Source organism: Panthera uncia, chromosome A2 (assembly GCF_023721935.1).
Source record: "Panthera uncia isolate 11264 chromosome A2, Puncia_PCG_1.0, whole genome shotgun sequence".
Classification (NCBI taxonomy): Eukaryota; Metazoa; Chordata; class Mammalia; order Carnivora; family Felidae; genus Panthera; species Panthera uncia.
Window position 1 is genome coordinate 72,771,608 of NC_064816.1, and position 18,812 is coordinate 72,790,419.

General features: G+C 40.0%; 1 protein-coding gene across 5 annotated transcripts in view; it reads right to left on the reverse strand.

Moving 5' to 3' along the window:
* Positions 1 to 6,507: 6,507 nt before the first annotated feature.
* NME8 (NME/NM23 family member 8) overlaps positions 6,508 to 18,812 on the reverse strand; it is a 54,299-nt gene continuing 41,994 nt past the window's right edge. For 3 of the 5 annotated variants that reach the window (XM_049641324.1, XM_049641320.1, XM_049641321.1), the window contains 3 exons: positions 18,603 to 18,747; positions 17,406 to 17,644; positions 6,508 to 6,696 (listed from right to left, as the gene is read on the reverse strand). In XM_049641324.1, coding sequence (XP_049497281.1) covers positions 17,407 to 17,644; positions 18,603 to 18,747 — 383 coding nt within the window. In that variant the 3' untranslated portion in view covers positions 6,508 to 6,696; position 17,406. Of the gene's footprint in view, positions 6,697 to 8,206; positions 8,471 to 15,016; positions 15,279 to 17,405; positions 17,645 to 18,602; positions 18,748 to 18,812 lie in introns of all 5 variants that reach the window. The other 2 variants (XM_049641323.1, XM_049641322.1) reach the window with 2 other exon arrangements.

Below are 18,812 nucleotides of genomic sequence, written 5' to 3' on the forward strand. Positions count from 1 at the left end.
TGGTTGGGGTTATTTTTGTTTTTTGTGTTTTTTTTTGTCTTTTGCTTTTTGTTTTGGCTTTGGGGGGTTGGTTTGTTTTGTTTTGTTTTGTTTTGTTTTTTTAACCACAAATTTCTACCTGCTGTTATCACCAACTCAAAAAGCAAAAGTGGTTATTTGGAAGTGTGCAATGAGAAAGTTGAATGGGACCTTAGAACTCATAAGCCAGCCCAAAAGAGAAAGGCTATCTTAGGGCTTATCTGACACCTCACATGTTGCTAGAGAAAGATCTGGGCCCCCAGAGTTACTCAATTTTAACTTAACAGGCCAAAGTGCTCTGCTTGGTCAGTAACATTGGCCCGGCTATTCGAGGGAAGGCTCATGTATCACCACACAAAGAGCAATAGGAACCAATCATTGCTTCGGTTATAGAATAATATACACCAATACTGATCATGTTTCCTAATGGGAAAGTAATTCTTGAAAAGCATTTTACTCTAAAAGATGTATCATGTAACAATGACAGCCATGTCAACCAAAAATGTTAGTGAATTGTCAACTTGGTGACTTAACTGATAAGCAAGCAATGATGTGTTCTTCAGATCGAGGGAGTATGTGGGATTGTGTATTTACCTTAACATTAGTATTCCAAAGGAACGCTCGACCCTAGGATGGCAATGAAATATCCCCCCTTTTTGTTATTCAAACAACAGAGATAAGTGGAGAAAAGACAGAGAGAAAAGTACTCCAAATGTTAAAATCAGCATTTTGATGCCAACCTTCCAGACTCTCTCTGTTTGAGTATATGAATAGAATAATGTAACATGACTGCCTTTCCATATAAAGAAATAAAACTGTATTTTCATTTTCTACAATCACATAGTTTAGAGGTACCAGAGTTTATTTTGCCAGTTACTTGTGAGCAGGGATGTTTAAATGTGGTTCCTAAGGCACGCCAGATTTTTGTGACACAAATAATTTTCCACTCGGATTGAATTTTCAGGACGAGGAAAAAAAAAAAAGGGCACAAGAGCACAAAGTGTAAGTGCTTTTGCGTATTTTGTTACTTTTAGTACATGTTACTTTTAGAAGATGCTACAAAAATATCATGAGAAAGAGAAAAAGGGAACGAGAACAAAATGGAAAGTCGTATGGCTGTAAGCCATGTAGACACGTAAACATGGAAACAGCTTCGTCGATGACATGTATGTTGATCTGGGTCCTCAGAGAAGCAGGCACAAAATGGAGTTAAGCATGGAAGGATTCCATTCGAGGAAACACCTACTGAGAGAGACAGGAGGGGAGATGAACAGGGCTGGCAGAACAGACAACGGGAGGGAAGAGAGGTTGAGTGGATGCACTCCAGACTTCCTCGATGTCTTAAGGAGAATTTGGCAAGGCTATTGGGGAGCGTTGAGACAAGCGAGACATCCAGTCCCTCATCTCCTGGGAGCAGCTCTGCCCTCGTGTCCTGCCTCACTCGGTCATGGATGGCAACCAGTCCATGGAAGCCTGGTCTTGGCACAATGTTAGCAATGCATTTCAGACCATGGTGTCTGGATACCTGGTCAGTAACGGTCCCCATGGTTGGTGTCGAGCAACAAATGTTCCAGTCAACTTTGGAAATTGCCATCTATAAACTATTTGAATCTGTAAAACCCCAAAACTTCAATGTCTTCACGTCTTTTTTGTTTTACTTCAAATTTATTGAAGGGAAAATGTGCCGATCACAGCTACAGTCTTACGGTATTCACCCTTCTACTTAAGAGAGGTTTCTTTGTACTAGAATGTAAAGAATGGCAGTTAGGAGGTAGTTAACAAGGCAATTCATGGCAGTAATAAAGTCCATGATGTGTAATTTTGCCTTTACAGGTCCACACAGTGTCAGCACAAAAATATAAGCATCAGTGTATCTAGCTCAATATTTGTATGAGATCCATTTTCTAACTGGATAATCCTAAAATATGTAGCTGGAATATCTAGATGAGAACCACTTTATAATGGTGAGCGTGGATCGCATTAGTGATGTACTTTGAAAGGGAAAACGAGCATACTTCATTAGCAATGAAATTTAGCTAACAGGGAAGACTCATACCCAGAGGGCCGATTCCAAGCGTCACAACATTGTAACAACATGAATCACATGATGAAGTGCAAAGAACTTGGATTCAGCAAAAAATGGTATTATGAATAAAATTCCATCATGGTATCAAGGGATATCTCAAATGCTGTTGTTGAACCAAACTGATGCATTTTTTAAAACTTCATTAACATTTTTAGTCTTGTAAGAATTTCAAATATTTATTATGTCATTGAAATATTTCGGCCGCTGAAGATCACATGAACAATTGCTTAGTCAACTTTCTCCCTTTATTAAAAGCATTAAAAAAACTGACCTTGGAGGTCATCCAAAGTAGTTTCCAAGGGATGAGCAAGTTCAAACACAGTTCAGGCAAGAATCAGTACCAGGGGCATCCACCCCAGTGAGCAAAAAGGGCACCAAAAGAGTCCGGGAAGAGGGCCATAGAATGGGGCATAGTATATTTTAGGAAACCCGTCCATGTTCCTGAGGGAATCTATTTACAGAGAATGGGATCCAATCAGAGGATTCTGGAATGTATTCGGCTCCAACCAAGAATGCTTCAGGTCTCCTGTCTTAAAAGGTGGCTATAGGGACGAAGTGGGGCGATCAAAAAACCTGTGGCTTCAGGGTCAAGTTGCATAAGAGAGCCAGTCCTAAAAGAAAGGGGTTGTTTTGTAGAGTGGAATTCATAATCCAATTCTGTCCTCAATTGCTTCAGCCTCAGTGGCTGAGATTTCTGAGACAGGTGCTTTCTGTCCAGCTGAGATTCAAGATCGGCCCACTGAGCTGGGGTGCTGACAACTTTCTAGCCTCTTCTAACCTTTCTTCCGCAGGGGCAAGAAGATATTCGCAGGTCCTGCCAACCCCAGCTCCCATGTGCCTGCCTCATGGTGCTGCCACCCACTAACTTCAATCTCAAGACCAGCACCAACACAAATTAAGGTTTAATTGAGTATATCTCTTTTGGCGTTGATTAGTGGATTTCTGACCACTTAGCTTAAAAGGGATTCTATAATCCTAAAGAAATACCCTTTCCTTATCTATGTCTTGCTTATAAAAATCGTCATATAGAGAAGAACACATATATAGACAACTGAGGGAAACATGCCATCTGCTGGTGAAATATGTTGTTAATTTTGTTGCTTTAATGCTTTTGAAGTTCTGGACGGTTCCAGAGTGTGCCACTTGACAGCTAATAGTATTTGATCTGAAGGAGTGGGGAATATGAAGGAAGTAGGGTGAAGATTTTTACTCTACTTATTTTTCTGCACAATAAAAAAAAAAGCCAGTAATTGATTTACCCTAGTTTTTTTTTTAACGTGTTCTGAAGAAAAATTGAGAAATATCCTTACTGTTAATTCACACGTGCTTCTCAAACATAATGTTGGAACACTAGAGTTTTGAGGTGAGCAAGGTGTTACTAATACTAAATAATCAAGAGGTGATGTCAGCAAGATGGCAGCGTAGGAAGCCCTGGACCATCCTTCCCTCTGCAAATTCACCAACTCAACAACAGTCCATGAACAAATTTCCTTTGCAAGCACTCCAGGAACTAAGTGGAAAGTTCCTGCACTCGAGGTGACCGTGAAGCCAGAATCCCCAAAGCCAGTAGAGAGATTTGGGACCCCCCCCTGCCCAGAGTCCCTGCATCCGGCACAGCAGCATATGATCAGGAAGAAACCCCCTAACTCTTGGCTTCTCCCAAGGGGAGGAAGGAATTGGTTTGGGTGTCCAGTGCCCCAACTTTCCTGAGAGGGATCCCAGAGGACTAGCCTAGGTCTTGTCAGCCTTGGAGCTTGGATGGATCTACCACAGAGGAGTACAGAGAAGGCAGACACCATAGCTTCCCCTTCTTCCCAGTGCAGAGAGAGCAGATAAGAAAGTCCAGGTCTGGAGAGGGGCATCTGGTAAAAGCAGCAGGGCTACATGGGATTTGGCCCTAACAATCTGTCCAGCCTCTGCAGCAGGAGGTACGGCAGAGGGAACCGATTGCCCCAGGCAGATGGCCAGTTGGTCGGGGTGGCCGTGGCCACACAGGCCTACAGGGCATGGATACCCAACACTAGGTTGTGGGGGAGCAAACTGCACACTGCCATGTGACTCCCAGAATCCAGGCAGGCCAGGTCCCCATCCCCATGTCTGGACTGTGTAGACAGGAGGCTGAGTCAGCAGTGTGGGTACCTGCAGGCCACTCCCTGCCGGGTCCAGCCTGCTCTAAAACAAAGGCTTAGGGGAGCCTGGGTGGCTCAGTCAGTTAAGCTCCCGACTCTTGATTTTGTCTCAGGTCATGCTTTCACAGTTCATGAGTTCGAGCCCCACATTGGGCTCTGTGCTGACAGTGCAGAGCCTGCCTGGGATTCTCTCTCCCTCCTCCCTATCTGCCCCTACCCTGTTTGTGCTCTCTCTCTCTTAAACTTTTTTTAAATGAGGCTTAAACATAAGACACAAACAGGTAAAGCTCCCAGAAAACAAACAAACAAACAAACAAACAAACAAAAACGGGCAAAGCTTCATGACACTGGTCTTGGCAGTGACTTCACAGATACAGCACTAAAGGCACAGGTAACAAAAATAAAAATAAACAGGTGGGACTAAATCAAAGTTGCCACACAATAAAGAAAACAATCAACAGAATGTAAAGTCAGGCTGTAGAATGGGAGAAAATATTTGCCATACATCTGATTCCAAAATCTATAAAGAACTAATAAAACTCAGTAACAAAGAAAACCTAATAACTCCTTTAAAAAACTGGGCTAAGGGGGCACCTGGGTGGCCTAGTCAGTTAAGCTTCCAACTTTGGCTCAGGTCATGGTCTCACAGTTCATGAGATCAAGCCGCACGCTAGGCTCTGTGCAGACAGCTCAGAGCCTGAGCCTGCTTCGGACTCTTTGTCTCTCTCTTTCTCTGCCCCTCCCCAGCTCATGTTCTGTCTCTCTCTCTCAAAAATAAATAAGCAATAAAATTTTTTTTAAGAAATAAATAAAATAAAATAAGAAATAAATAAAATGGGCTAAGGACTTGAACAGACTTTTCTCCAAAGAAGACATGCAAATGGCCAACGGGTATATGAAGAAATGTCCGTTGTCACTTATCACCAAGGAAATGCAAATCAAAGCCACAGTGAGATGCCATCTTACACCTGCTGGGATGGTATATATGTGTGTCTCTGTTAGGATGTGGACAAACTGGAGACCTTGCTGGCACTCTTGGTGGGAATGCAAACTGGCCCAGTTGCTTTGGAAAACTGTACGGAGGTTCCTCAAAAATTAAAAAATAGAACTACCAAAAAATATAGAACCACCATATTATTCAAGAATCCCACTTCTGGGTATGTATCCAAAATAATTAAAAACGGGATCTTGATATTACCTTTCCCACATTCAGTGCAGCACTAATTACAAAAGCTAACGTGTGAACAACCGAAATGTCTATTGACAGATGAATGGATAAAGAAAATGTGCTGCACACGTACAATAAAATATTATTTAGCCTTAAAAAAATATGGAAATTCTGCAAAATGTGACAACGTGGATGGACCTTGAAAGGAGTACGTTGAGTGAAATAAGGCGGACACAGAAAATGAGAACTACGTTATTCCACATGAGTAGTCCTATTCATAAAATCAAAGATGGGAACGGTGGTTACCAGGGGCCCAGGAGAGGGGGAAATGGGGAGTATTAATCAACTGACCTAAAGTTTCAGCGAAGTAAGATGAATAAGCTCTAGAGATCTGCTATTTAACATTGTACCTACAAGCCAACAATAAAGCACTGTACCCTTAAAATTTTGTTACGAGGATAGAGCTCAGTGTTCAGTGTTCTTATCACAATAAAAAGAATGCTAAACGATCAAAGTTTGTATCTTTGTTAACATTATAGTTTAAAAATCAGGATGAAAAGTTAATCTTACAAGAACATCATTTCTGCTCACTTGCTTTCCAGTATGTTCTCTTGAGTGGAATGAAAAGGAGGATTCAGAGCCAGCAGGCTGGGATTTACACCTAACTCTGGCTAAAAGCTTAAGCGCATCACCGTAGTAACCATCATCAGATTACATCCTGAGAGGAGGAAATGCCAAAACCAGGGAAAACTCTGGCTTTTATCCACTGCATCCCTGAAGAGACTTGCCTTGTCTTAGCATCAGGAAACAAGGCGCATGACCTCACCGTCCTGTAGTTAGATGGCAAATTATGTAAACTGATGCGACACCTCTTCAGAGTTCATTGCTGAAAGGCTTAGAGTCAAATTTTTGGCCACCTCTAAATACACATTAGGGCCTCGTATGCATTTCGTCTACAACTCCGCTCCTGGCTTCACTGGATCCATCCTACACTCTTCTTCCCCACATTCCACGTTCCTCCCCAATTATGTTGCTGGATCCGGGCGGCATTTACACAAGCCACCTTAAATCCTCTCAGAAAGATAGGGTAAAAATAAACATTAAGATTTGTTTGAAGGTTACCTGTTTTATTGTTATCATGCACACCCATACGTTTTTCACTTTGAGGTGAGTTTTTAACTTGAGGTAACATTGAGTTTTCCTCCAGAGAGTATCTTCCTTTTTATTCCTCCCAGGAAGCTGTGCCACATGCTTGTATGTCAGTGCGAACTTACATGCATTATCTTCTCAAAGTTCTAAGAAAGAAAGAATATACTTGATGAGATACACAGAAAACTAACTTTAGAGCAGTTGTGTGTTTCCATTTTGCACACAAATCCCTGACACGTGGTAAATCACACTTGGGAGATGGTCTCTTTTCTTTGCCGAGAATACTGCCTGATTCAGCAAGTAAATAATCAGCATGGGTTTTCAACCCAATAAGTGAATGAACAAATTCTGTGGACAGGGTTAATTAAAAACATTCACTGTGAGTAACTGCAGCTTTCTACCTGATCCTTTCAAGGGTTCAGAATTGCTGGTTAAGCCACAGGTGGGAAATAGAATTTGGAGGGAGCTGCAGAAGACAACAGGCCTGAGTGTGCAGCTCTTTATGGAACATGCAGGAAAGTCAAGAGCAGGAGGTGATGACTGGGGAAGGAGTTGCAGGGCCCAGAGGGATTCTGGGGACAGCGGTGTCCAACAAGGAGTTTTAGGAATTTCTTGGTGGTGGTGGTGGTGGTGGTGGTGTTATATTTTGTTTGAAAAAAAAATTCCTTTATTTGGTATCTCTTCAAGAAACTTTAGTAAAGGCTTACTATTTAAGGATTTTGATGTTGGGATTACACGCATTTTTTTTTTAATGTGTTGTGAGGCAAGCTTCATTTTGTATCATTTGAGGAGGGGGTTTGGAGAACTCTGTTGGGAGGGATCTTTGTGCTCTCCTGAGGAACTATTCTTTATTTTACTTTTAAGATATTTTTATTGTGGTAAAATATATAGAACATAAAATTTACAATTTTAACTATTTTCAAGTATACAAATCAGTGGTTTTAAGTATGTCTGCATTGTTTGCAACTATCACAACCTATTTCCTTTGTTAAATTTTTTCTTCTTTTTTTTCTTAATTTTTTTTTTAACGTTTATTTGTTTTTGAGACAGAGAGAGACATAGCGTGAATGGGGGAGGGTCAGAGAGACAGGGAGACACAGAATCTGAAACAGGCTCCGGGCTCTGAGCTGTCAGCACAGAGCCCGACGCAGGGCTTGAGCTCACGGAGCGCGAGATCATGACCTGAGTGGAAGTCAGACGTTTAACCGACTGAGCCACCCAGGCGCCCCTCCTTTCTTAAATTTTTTTTAAAAAAATTATTTTTTTTTGAGAGAGTGAGACAGCATGAATGTGCACACATGCGAGGGGGGAGGGGCAGAAGGAGAGAGAGACAGAGAGACAGAGAGAGGAATAAATAATATTCCATTGTAGGTATATACCATTTTTGTTTATCCATCCTTCTGTTGATGGACACTTGGGTTGTTTCCACCCTTTGGCTATTGTATATAATGCTGCTATGAATATTGGTGTTACAAGTATATGTTTGTATCCCTGATTTCAATTTTCTTGGATATATATCTAGGAGTGGAGTTGCTGGGTCACATATAATTCTATGTTTAACATTTTGAGGAACTACCACGCTGTCGTCCATAGTAGCTGCTCCATTTTATATTCCCACCATCATGTGTAAGGGTCCCCATTTCTCCACATCCTTACCAACACTTGTTATAGTCCTTTTTTTATTATAGCCATCGTAGTTAGGTGTGCAGTGACATCTCATTTTGGTTGTGATTTTCATTTCTCTAAGGACTAATTGTGTTGGGAATCTTTTCATGTGCTTGTTGGCCAGTGGTTGATCTTCTTTGGAGAAATGTCTGTTCAAGCCTTTTCCATTTCTGATATTAAACCCCTATCAGACGTAGAATTTGCAAATATTTCCTTCCATTCTGTGGGTTGTCTTGTCACTCTCTTCATAGTTTCCTTTGATGAACAAAATTTTTATTTTTGATTAAGACCATTTTATTTTTTCTTTTGTTGCCAGTGCCTTTGGCATATTTAAAAAATCACTGCCTAATCCAAGGTCCAACAGATTCACCCCTATGTTTTTTTTCTAAGAGTTTTATAGTTTCAGCTCTTAAAAGTAGATCTTTGATCAACTTTGAATTAATTTTTGTATATAGTGTAAGGTAATGGTCCAACTTCATTATTTAAATTTTTTTACTGTTTATTTTTGAGAGAGAGAGCACAAGTGGGGTTGGGGCAGAGAGAGGGGGGGGACAGAGGATCTGAAGCAGGCTCTGCGCTGACAGCAGTGAGCCCAATGTAGGGCTCGAACTCACAAACCACAAGATAATGACCCGAGCCGAAGTCGAATGCTCAATGGACTAAGCCACTGGGGTGCCCCCCAACTTTATTATTTTAAATGTAGATGTCTAGTCTTTCCAGTACTATTTATTGAAGAGACTGTTCTCATTTTACTGAATGATCTTGGCATCCTTTGTTGAACATCAACTAACCATAAAGTGAAGTTTTATTCATGGGTTCTCAATTCTATTCCATTTGTCTATCCTTATGCCACTACCGCATTGTTTTGACTACTGTCTCTTTGTAATAACTTTTGAAATCAGGAGGTGGGAGTGCTCCAACTTTGTTGTTTTTCAAGATTGTGTTGGCTATTCTGAGTGCTTTGAAATTTCATATGAATTTTAGGATGGGTTTTTCCACCTTTGTAAAAAACACCAAAGGGATTTTTTAGGGCTTTCGTTGAATCTGTAGACCACTTTGCGTAGCACTGTAATCTTCACAATACTAAGTTTTCCAAGCCATGAACACAGAGTGTCTTTCTATTTATTTACATCTTCCTTAGTTTCTTCCAGCATTGTTTTATATCTTTCAGTGTAAAAGTCTTGTGCTTGTACACTGACTAAATTTCTCCCTAAGTATTTTATTATTTTTTTTATGCTATGGTAAATTGAATTGCTTAATTAATCTCCTTTTGGGATTTTTTTTCATTGTTAGTACATAGAAACATGAATGATTTTTGTGTGTTGATTTGTATCCTGAACTTTTACAGAATTAGCTCCAACAATTTTTTGTATGTGTGTGATTCTTCAGAGTTTATTAGATACAAGATCACGCTACCTGCTAATAATATTCCAATTTGGATGCTTTTATTTCTTTTTCTTGCCTAATTGCTCTGGCTAGACCTTCCAATACTATGCTAAATAGAAGTGGGTAAAGTCAGGATCTTGATCTTAGAAGAAAAGCTTTCGGTCTTTCACTATTGTAGTATAATGTCAGCTGTGGATTTTTCACATATGGCCTTTATCATGTTGGGGAAGTTCTTTATATTCCTAATTTATTGAGCGTTTTTATCATGAAGGGGTGTTGGATTTTGTTGAATGCTTTTTCTGTTTCAGTTGAGATAATATCTGTTTTCTCCTTCATTCTATTAGTGTGGTGTGTTACATTCCTTGATATTCATATGTTGAACTACTCTCATATTCCTAAAATAAATCTCACTTGATCATGGTATATAATCCTTCTAATATGCTGTTGAATTCGGTGTGCTAGTATTTTACCGAGGATTTTAGAGTTGATATATTCATAAGGCTTATTGTTATGTAGTCTTCTTTTTCCCTCTTTGTCTGGCTCTTGTATCAGGGTAACGCTGACCCCACAGAATGAGTTAAGCTTTGCCTCCTTTTCAATTCTTTTGTGGAGCTTGAGAATTGGAGTTAATTCTTATTTAATTGTTTGATAGAATTCTCAATGAATGGAGAATTCTATCTGAAGCCATCTGGTTCTGGGTTTTTCTTTTTTGGCAAGGTTTTCATTACTGATTTGTTCTCCTTCCTTGTTATAGGTCTATTCAGATTTTCTGTTTCTTCTTGAGCCAGTTTTGGCATTTTGTGTCTTCCCAGGAATTTGCATTTCACCTTATTTATCCAATTTAATGGTGTACGATTGTTCGTAGAATTCTTATAATCCTTTATATTTTTGTAAATTCAGCAGTAGAACGTCCCTTCTTTCACTTCTGATTTTAGTAATTTTCATCTTTTTTTTTTTTTCCAGGTCTCCTGAGCACTTATTCTTTCCCAGTGGGGAGGATGCAGGGGTCCAGTGTTCCAAGCGGTGCAAGCCCCTATGGATACCATATGAAGCCATAGGCAGCTGAGAAATCTCCTCCTTCATGGGCAGCCCTTAGAGCTTGCCCATCACAGGCGTTACCCAGCACATTGTGTAGAACACAGACTTACCCACCTTCCAGGCAGGCACGTCTTTCCAGGAGGTCTCTTCCTCCAGGTTCTCCCAAAGCATCTTGTAGGACCCTCTGTTCCTTCTCTGTCTGAAACAGTGGCATCAGTGCCATGAGGGTCTTGAAGTCCTCAGTCTTCAGGTGCCTACACTGGGTTCCACGTCATCATGCTCCAGTACCCAAAGAGCAAGGTCCCGAAGCCCACAGCAAACATCCTGCAGCTCAACAGTCCCAGCACAGAAGGTTTCACTTGTAGTCACGGACCCATCACCCCCTCACCCCCCCACCCCCCGCCACCCTGCTGCAGGGGCATGTCCTGTTTTACCTTCTCCACTACCATGCTGGCAGGACCTTTCTTTTGTCAAGGCTTTTGATCTTTTCAAAGGACAATCTTTTGATTTTGTTGATTTTTGATATTGAGTTTATATTCTCCATATCATTTGCCTCCACTCTAATCTTTATTATTTCTTTCCTTCTGCTAAATTTGGGTTTGATCTGTTTCTTCTTTTTCTAGTTCCTGACAGTGCAAATTTAGTTTGTTAATTTGAGATTGTTAATCTAATACTTTATTGTTCAAAAATTCCCTCTTGACACTGCTTCTGCTGCATCCCACACGTTTTGGTATTGTGATTTCATTTTCATTCATCTCAAAGCATTTTCTAATTTCTCTGGTGATTTCTTCTCTAACCATTGGCTCTAAAAGTGTGTTGGTTTCTACATATTCATGAGCTTTCTAGTTTTCCTTCTGTTATCGATTTCTAGTATCATTCCGTTATAGTCAGAAAAGATACTTCATATGATTCTAATATTTTAAAAATCTATTAAGACTTTTTGGTGGTCTAACATACGGTTTATCTTAGAGCATATGCCTGGTGTACTTGAGAAGAATGTATATTCTACTGCTGATTGGTGGAATACATATCTTTTAGGTCTAATTGGACTATAGCATTATTCAAGTCCTCCCTTTTCTTATTGATCTTTTGTCTTGTTCTATCCATTATTGAAAGATGGACACTGAAGTCTCCAACTATTATTGTGGAACTGTCCATTTCTCCCTTCAGTTCTGTCAAAGGATGCTTCATATATTTTGGGCCTCTGTTGTTATGAATGTGTATGCTTCTAATTGTTATACCTTGTTGATGAATCTTTCTCAATATATAATGTCTTCTTATGTCTCTTGTACACTTTTTTGACAGCAGATATATTTTTCTGATAAGCTACCCTAGCTCTCTTTTAGTTACTATTTGTATTAAATATATATATTTCCATCCTTTCACTTTCAAGCTCTTTGTGTCTTTGGGTCTTAAGTGAGTCTTATAGACAGCATATAGATGAATCCATGTTTTGATCCATTCCACCAAGTTCTGCCTTTATATTGGACAATTTACTCCACATACATTTTAAAATAATTACCAATTCAAAAGGACTTATTTCTGCCATTTGGCTGTATGTTTTCTATATGTCCTATGTGTTATTTTCCCTCCACTATTGGCTTCTTTTGTATTCGATTTTTTTGTGTGTAGTGCACCATTTTTATTCCTTTGGTTACCTTGAGAATTACAATTAGCATACTTAAACTTATAACAACCCTGTTTGAATAATATCAACTTAGTTTCAATAGTATTCTCTACTCCTATTCTTTTATATAATTATCATCGCAGATTGTACATGTTTGTATACAGTGTGCCCATAAACATATGTTTATCGTCATTATTTTATCATTGTCTTTTATATATTCTAGGAGAACAAGGGGGAGTTAGAAACCAAAAGTGCAATTTTACTGGCTTTCACATTTACTTATGTAGTTGTTATTACCAATGTGCTTTATTTCTTCACATGGCTTTGAGTTATTGTCTAGGGTCCTCTCATTTCAGTTTATTTTTTTAATGTTTATGTTTGAGAGAGAGAGAGAGCACGAGCAAGGGAGGGGCAGAGAAAGAGAGGGAGACAGAGGATCCAAAGCAATTTCCGTGCTGACAGCAGAGAACCCAATATGGGGCTCAAATTCAGGAACTGTGAGATCATGACCTGAGCCAAAGTAGGGCACTTAACTGATCAAGGTACCCAGATGCCCCTCATTTTAGTTTAAAGTACTCCCTTTAGCATTGCTTGTAGACAGATCTATTAGTAACAAACTCCTTTAGTTTTTGTTAACTTGGGAATGTCTTAATTCCACTTTTACTCCTGAAGGATACTTTTGCCAAATATAGAAATCTTGGTTGACAGATTTTTTGTTTTTGTTTTTGTTTTTGTTTTCCTCTCAATACTTTGAATGTGTTATCCCATTGCCTTCTGGTCTCCGTGGCTTCTTATGAGAAACAAGCTGTTATTGAGGATTCCATGTACATAGTAAGTCATTTCTTTCTTAGTAATATTAAGATTCTTTGGTTTTGGCTTTTGACAATTTGACTATAATGTGCCTCAGTGTGGCTCTCTTTGAGTTTATTCTGCTTGTGATTCTTTGAGCTTCTTGGATGTGTAGATTAAGGAATTTCATTATATTTGGGAAGTTTTCAGCCATTATTTCTTCAAGTATTCTTCCTTTTCCTTCAGGAATTCCCATAATGCATATGTTGGCCTAAATGATAGTGTCCCAGAGATCCCATAGACTCTGTCCACTTTTGTTCTTTTTCTTTCTTAATTTCAACTCCTAAGACTGGAAACTTCTTACTGTCCTATCTTCTAGTTCACTGATTTTTTTCTTCTGCCTGCTCAAATTTGTCTTGAACCCCTCTAGTGAATATTTCAATTCAGTTATTGCATTTTTCAGCTCTGGGATTCCTAGTTGGTTTATTGTTAGTTTCTCTTTATTCATATTCTCATTTTGTTCATACATTATTTTTCTGATTTCCTGATTTCCTTTAGTTTTTGTCCCATGGTTTCCTTTAACCCTTTGAGCATATTAAGACAGTGATTTAAAGTCTTTATCCAGTAAGTCCAATGTCTGGGCTTCCTCAGGGATGGTTTCTGTCAACTTTTCTTCCTGTGAATGGGCCATATTTTCTATTCTCTGATTTTTTTGTTGCTGTTATTGAAAATTGGACATTCAAGGGGCGCCTGGGTGGCTCAGTCGGTTAAGCGGTCGACTTCGGCTCAGGTCATGATCTCGCGGTCCGTGAGTTCGAGCCCTGTGTCAGGCTCTGTGCTGACAGCTCAGAGTCTGGAGCCTGCTTCCGATTCTGTGTCTCCCTCTCTCTGACCCTCCCCCGTTCATACTCTGTCCTCTCTCTGTCTCAAAAATAAATGTTAAAAAAAAATTTTTTTTTTAATTAAAAAAAATAAAAAGAAAATTGGACATTCAATTATTACAGTGTGGTAACTCTGGAAATCAGATATTCCCTTTTCCCCAGGGTTGGCTCTTGATTGGTGAAGACTTGGTTTGTGTTAAGCCAATGTTTTAACTAAGACTTCCTTGAAAGTCAGGAGTTGAAAAACAACAAAAAACCACTTCTCCAAGTCTTTGTAGATTGACTCTGTGCTGCAGCATTTCAAACACTTAGCCAGGCCTTTTACAATTCTGTCTCAGCCTTAACTTCCTGTTTGTACTGAGCCTATCAGCCAGTAGTGAAAACACAGGGTCTCTCAAATATTTTCCGAATATGTATCCCCAGTATGCATTACTGCTTTTGAATGCCCCAATTTCCCAAAGAAAATCCCCCTCCCCAGCTTTTCCTCCCTGGCTTTAGGTGCTCCATTGTATGTCTCAAACATAATCTTTGGCCTCAAACAGCAGTGGGGTTTTTGATCACCATGCAATGTTATTCTTTTAATGTGTATTTATTTTTGAGAGAGAGAGAGAGAGCATAAGCAGGGAAGGGGCAGAGAGAGAGAGGGGACAGAGGATCCAAAATGGACACTGTATTGATTGCAGAAAGCCCAGTGTGGATCTCGAGCTCATGAACTGTGAGATCACGACCTGAACAGAATTGGACACTTAACCAACTAAGCCACCCAGGTGCCCACCATACAGTGTTTTTAATCAATGCCCAACACCTTTCTTCCCTGAGTTGTCTCCAGGTTTGGTGAAATAGAGATGAGTGCCTTTTGTTATCCTTCAGGTAGCCTCCAGATAGGTTAGAACAGAAAAACACACAGTGATTTGCAAATGGTATCTGTTCTATTCTCTCTGGAGCCAGAGACAAGGGTTACACACCAGGAATAGGCCGTGATCTTCAAGACTGTCACCATGCTGGGGAAATGTAGGGTACATTAAAACGTCACAAAATGATATCATTTTTAAGTTGGCTTTTTGTTGATTCAGCACACACCTGGCTGTAAACCTTTGGTGTTTTCCAGAGTTCTGATAAAGTTGGTTCTGACAGCTTCTGGTTGTTTATTCTTGCGGAAGGATGGGAGCTTGGAGCCGCCTGCGTCACCATCTTGCTGACATCACTCCAATGGAGCCCTCTTGACCTGCCCCTGCTCTGAGGGCCACACTTACTCTCAACTCAGATGCCTTCTTCTCAACAGGACCAGAACAGAACTCATAATATTTTCTTCCAACCAACTTCTCTCTTCTGGGTTCTTTGTCTGGAAATGGCTAGGTCATTTCCTCAGTTACTCAGGCCAGGAAGCTTTTATTTTTCCCACTTATTTGGTAGAGTGGTAGTCAGTCATCAAGTCTTGATGACTTCTAACAATTCTCTTATCATTCCCCTTATCACTAACTCACCATTTCTACCTTAGTTCGGGTTGCTGTAATCTTTCATGTTATTGCAATGCCTCCTGCCTGGAGAGCCTGCATCTCATTTTCCCTCTCCATCTCCTCCATGGAGCACTTACCCCTATGTGCTTATCCCCTAAGAACTGTAGAACACATGTTAATTTTCTATCTCCTTCTTTTAGAGTTCTAGAGTTTCAGGACAAGGACTGTGTACATTCAGTCTTGCAACAACGTCTGGCATATAGCAAGAGCTGCATAACTTATTCTTGAATGTCTAAAACAGGCCAACAATACCTTAAGGTGATATGATAGAGTATAGTAGATATGGTATCGTAGACATAGTAAGACAGAAACCAGCAACGTGTCTTTATATATAAGCATCAAGTGTATGCATATATGATAGTTTCGAAACTTTTAAAACTGAATTCTTGGGGGGGCGCCTGGGTGGCACAGTCGGTTAAGCGTCCGACTTCAGCTCAGGTCACGATCTCGCGGTCCGTGAGTTCAAGCCCCGCATCGGGCTCTGGGCTGATGGCTCAGAGCCTGGAGCCTGCTTCCGATTCTGTGTCTCCCTCTCTCTCTGCCCCTCCCCCATTCATGCTCTGTCTCTCTCTGCCTCAAAAATAAATAAACGTTAAAAAAAAAATTAAAAAAAAACAAAACTGAATTCTTGGGGTGGGCTCAGTCAGTTAAGCGTAGACTCTTGGTTTCGGCTCAGGTCATGAACTTGCAGTTTGTGACTTTGAGCCCCGCATCCGTCTCTTCGCTGACAGTGCAGAGCCTGCTTGGGATACTCTCTTTCCTCCTTTCTCTTTGTCCCTCCCCCACTCACTCTCTCTGTCTCTCTCTCAAAATAAGTAAACTTAAAATTAAAAATAAAAAATAAAAAAACAACAACACTGAATTCTCTTTCTTGCTTCCTTACCTCTGATTTTGAAAATCCTCCTTATTTCTCAAGACTGATTTCATTCCTTACCTTCTCCAACGCCTAACCATCAAACATACACCTGTCAATTCAGCACTTAATTATACACTAATTTGAAATCCTCTATATTATTCATAATGCTCCCCTCATCAAAAAAGGAGGGATATGCAGATGTTAGCATAGATCTACACCAGGTTGCTATAACATCTATCCCCACGTAGTCATCCATCAGTGACATGTTTAATAATGTACTGTCCCACAGTGATTATAATCAGATGTTGTTTCTGTGAGTTTTGTCTCCCCGCTAGATTTGCCCTTTCCTGAAGGTAACAGCCTTCACTCAGCCATTTTTTTTGTATCAACCAAGAACCTACAGTTCAAGCAGACACACGATACATATTTTCCCAACATAAATGTTTATGGGTTGTACACTCATGCCTCGGTCTGTAATTGAGTGAGACGTATGGAATGAGGCTCCCTTTGCCCAAATTTATTTTTATTTTATGCATCTAATATTTTCATACAATGTGCTTATACCTGGAGAAATATAGCCTAAATGACAGTATTAAGGGAAAAAGGTACTCTTCTCTCCCCAAGGAACCTGGCTGGGTGTGGATGGGTTTCTCCACTTCACACTGCTTTCTCATTATGTTCTGGATACTGACTCTCAGTTTGGGTCATCCAAGGGGGGACAACCCTCGACATGCAAAGAGTCCATATACAGTCCTATTCCAGTCAGCAGTCAGAGCCACACAAGTGTATGTGAGCCTGCTTTAAAAATAAAGGAAAGTAGGTTTTATGGGAAAAGTCACTTAACTTAGGCTCTGTCTCCCACATGGCCCAGGACAGAAAAGTTTTCAAGCTTCCTATCAACAGCTAAGCAAACTCAATCCATATACGTATTATGTAGCTTCAAGGCTGTTATGGAATAGCACAGTGTGTCCGGCAAGAAATAAAGTTTGATTCAGACATATGGGAAAAGTTCTGGTCCTTCTGGGACAGTCTCATCCTGGGCTCAATCACAGTAACAAGCAAAGAAAAGAAAACAATCATTTAAAAGGTACCGTACTTTAGTTTCCCTCAGGGTTCTTGGGAACCAACATTTCAAACATTTGATCGATGGTCTCCATTGCTTCTTGGATATTAGATGATCCATGGACAGCATTTTTCAAAACACTTGTTCCAAACTGGGCTCGGATAGAATCTGGGGACAGTAGTTTTGCTTCATCTGGGTCTACAGGACCCATCAATCGTCTCCAGTCTGAAACAGCATTCCACTTGGTCAGAATCATGACCAAAGATGGACCTCTGCAAAGAAGAATGCTTTCAGAAGATTTGGCTATTTACACCTGTAGAGATTGCATACACAGCTAAACACAGAATGCCACACTTGGTCTTTATTCTTTGTCCTTGTCAGTGTGATTTTGTGGGGTTTTTTTAAGTTGTTTTAAATGTTAATTTGTTTTTGAGAGAGAGAGAGAGAGCACACACATTAGTGGGGGAAGGGGCAGAGAGAGAGGAGACAAAGAATCCCAAGCAGGCTCCACACTGTCAGCACGAAACCCAGTTGATCTCACGACACAGGGCTTGATCTCACGAACCATGAGATCATGACCTGAGCCCAAATCAAGAGTCAGACGTTTAACCGACTGAGCCACCCAGGCGCCCCTTGTACTTTCTTTCTGTTTTTCCATTCCTCCCCCTTTTTGGGGAGAGAACAGGTTTTTGTGCTGCATGAGTGCTATAGGTTAAGTCTAGAGATATGTGTCAGACACTGTTCCAAGTATGTCCAATGTACTAATTATATAACCCTCACAACAAACCTATGAGATGGATACTATTATTATCCCCATTTTATAGATAAGGCAATCGAGGCACAGATTAAATATGTTGGCAAAACAGAAACTTAAAACCAGAAATTGAAACCCATATCACCTCTATATAATGTTGAAGACCTACAGAAATAGAGGAAGAAAGGAAGGAAGGAAGGAAAGAAGGAAGGAAGGAAAGAAGGAAAGAAGGAAGGAAGGAAGAAAAGAAGGAAAGAAAGAAGGAAAGAAGGATGGGTAAGGAGAAGGGAAGGAAGGAAAGAGAGAAGAATATAGAGAAAGGAGGAAACAAAGAAGAATGAACCCCAAATATTAACAGGGTGTCTTTGAATGAATGAAATTAGATGGAATGTTTTCATTACATTTTGTATTTTTCAGTTTCTATAATGAATATTTACTACTTTTATCGTGCAAAGGACTATATATCAGAAACTTACTCAGATAACACTTCCAATACATCTTTATAAAAGTCTTTTGTTTTTATTTTTGAGTAAATTTTGTCTGCTGCTTTTTCATTTAGGAGCATTTCCTTCATCTGTGTTATTTCAAATCCAACCTCTTTAATATATTTCAAGATCTCCTCTAGGGAAAACAGATATTTGGTAATCTTGCAGAATGCCTCCACTTTTGTTCCATGTTCAAGTAGA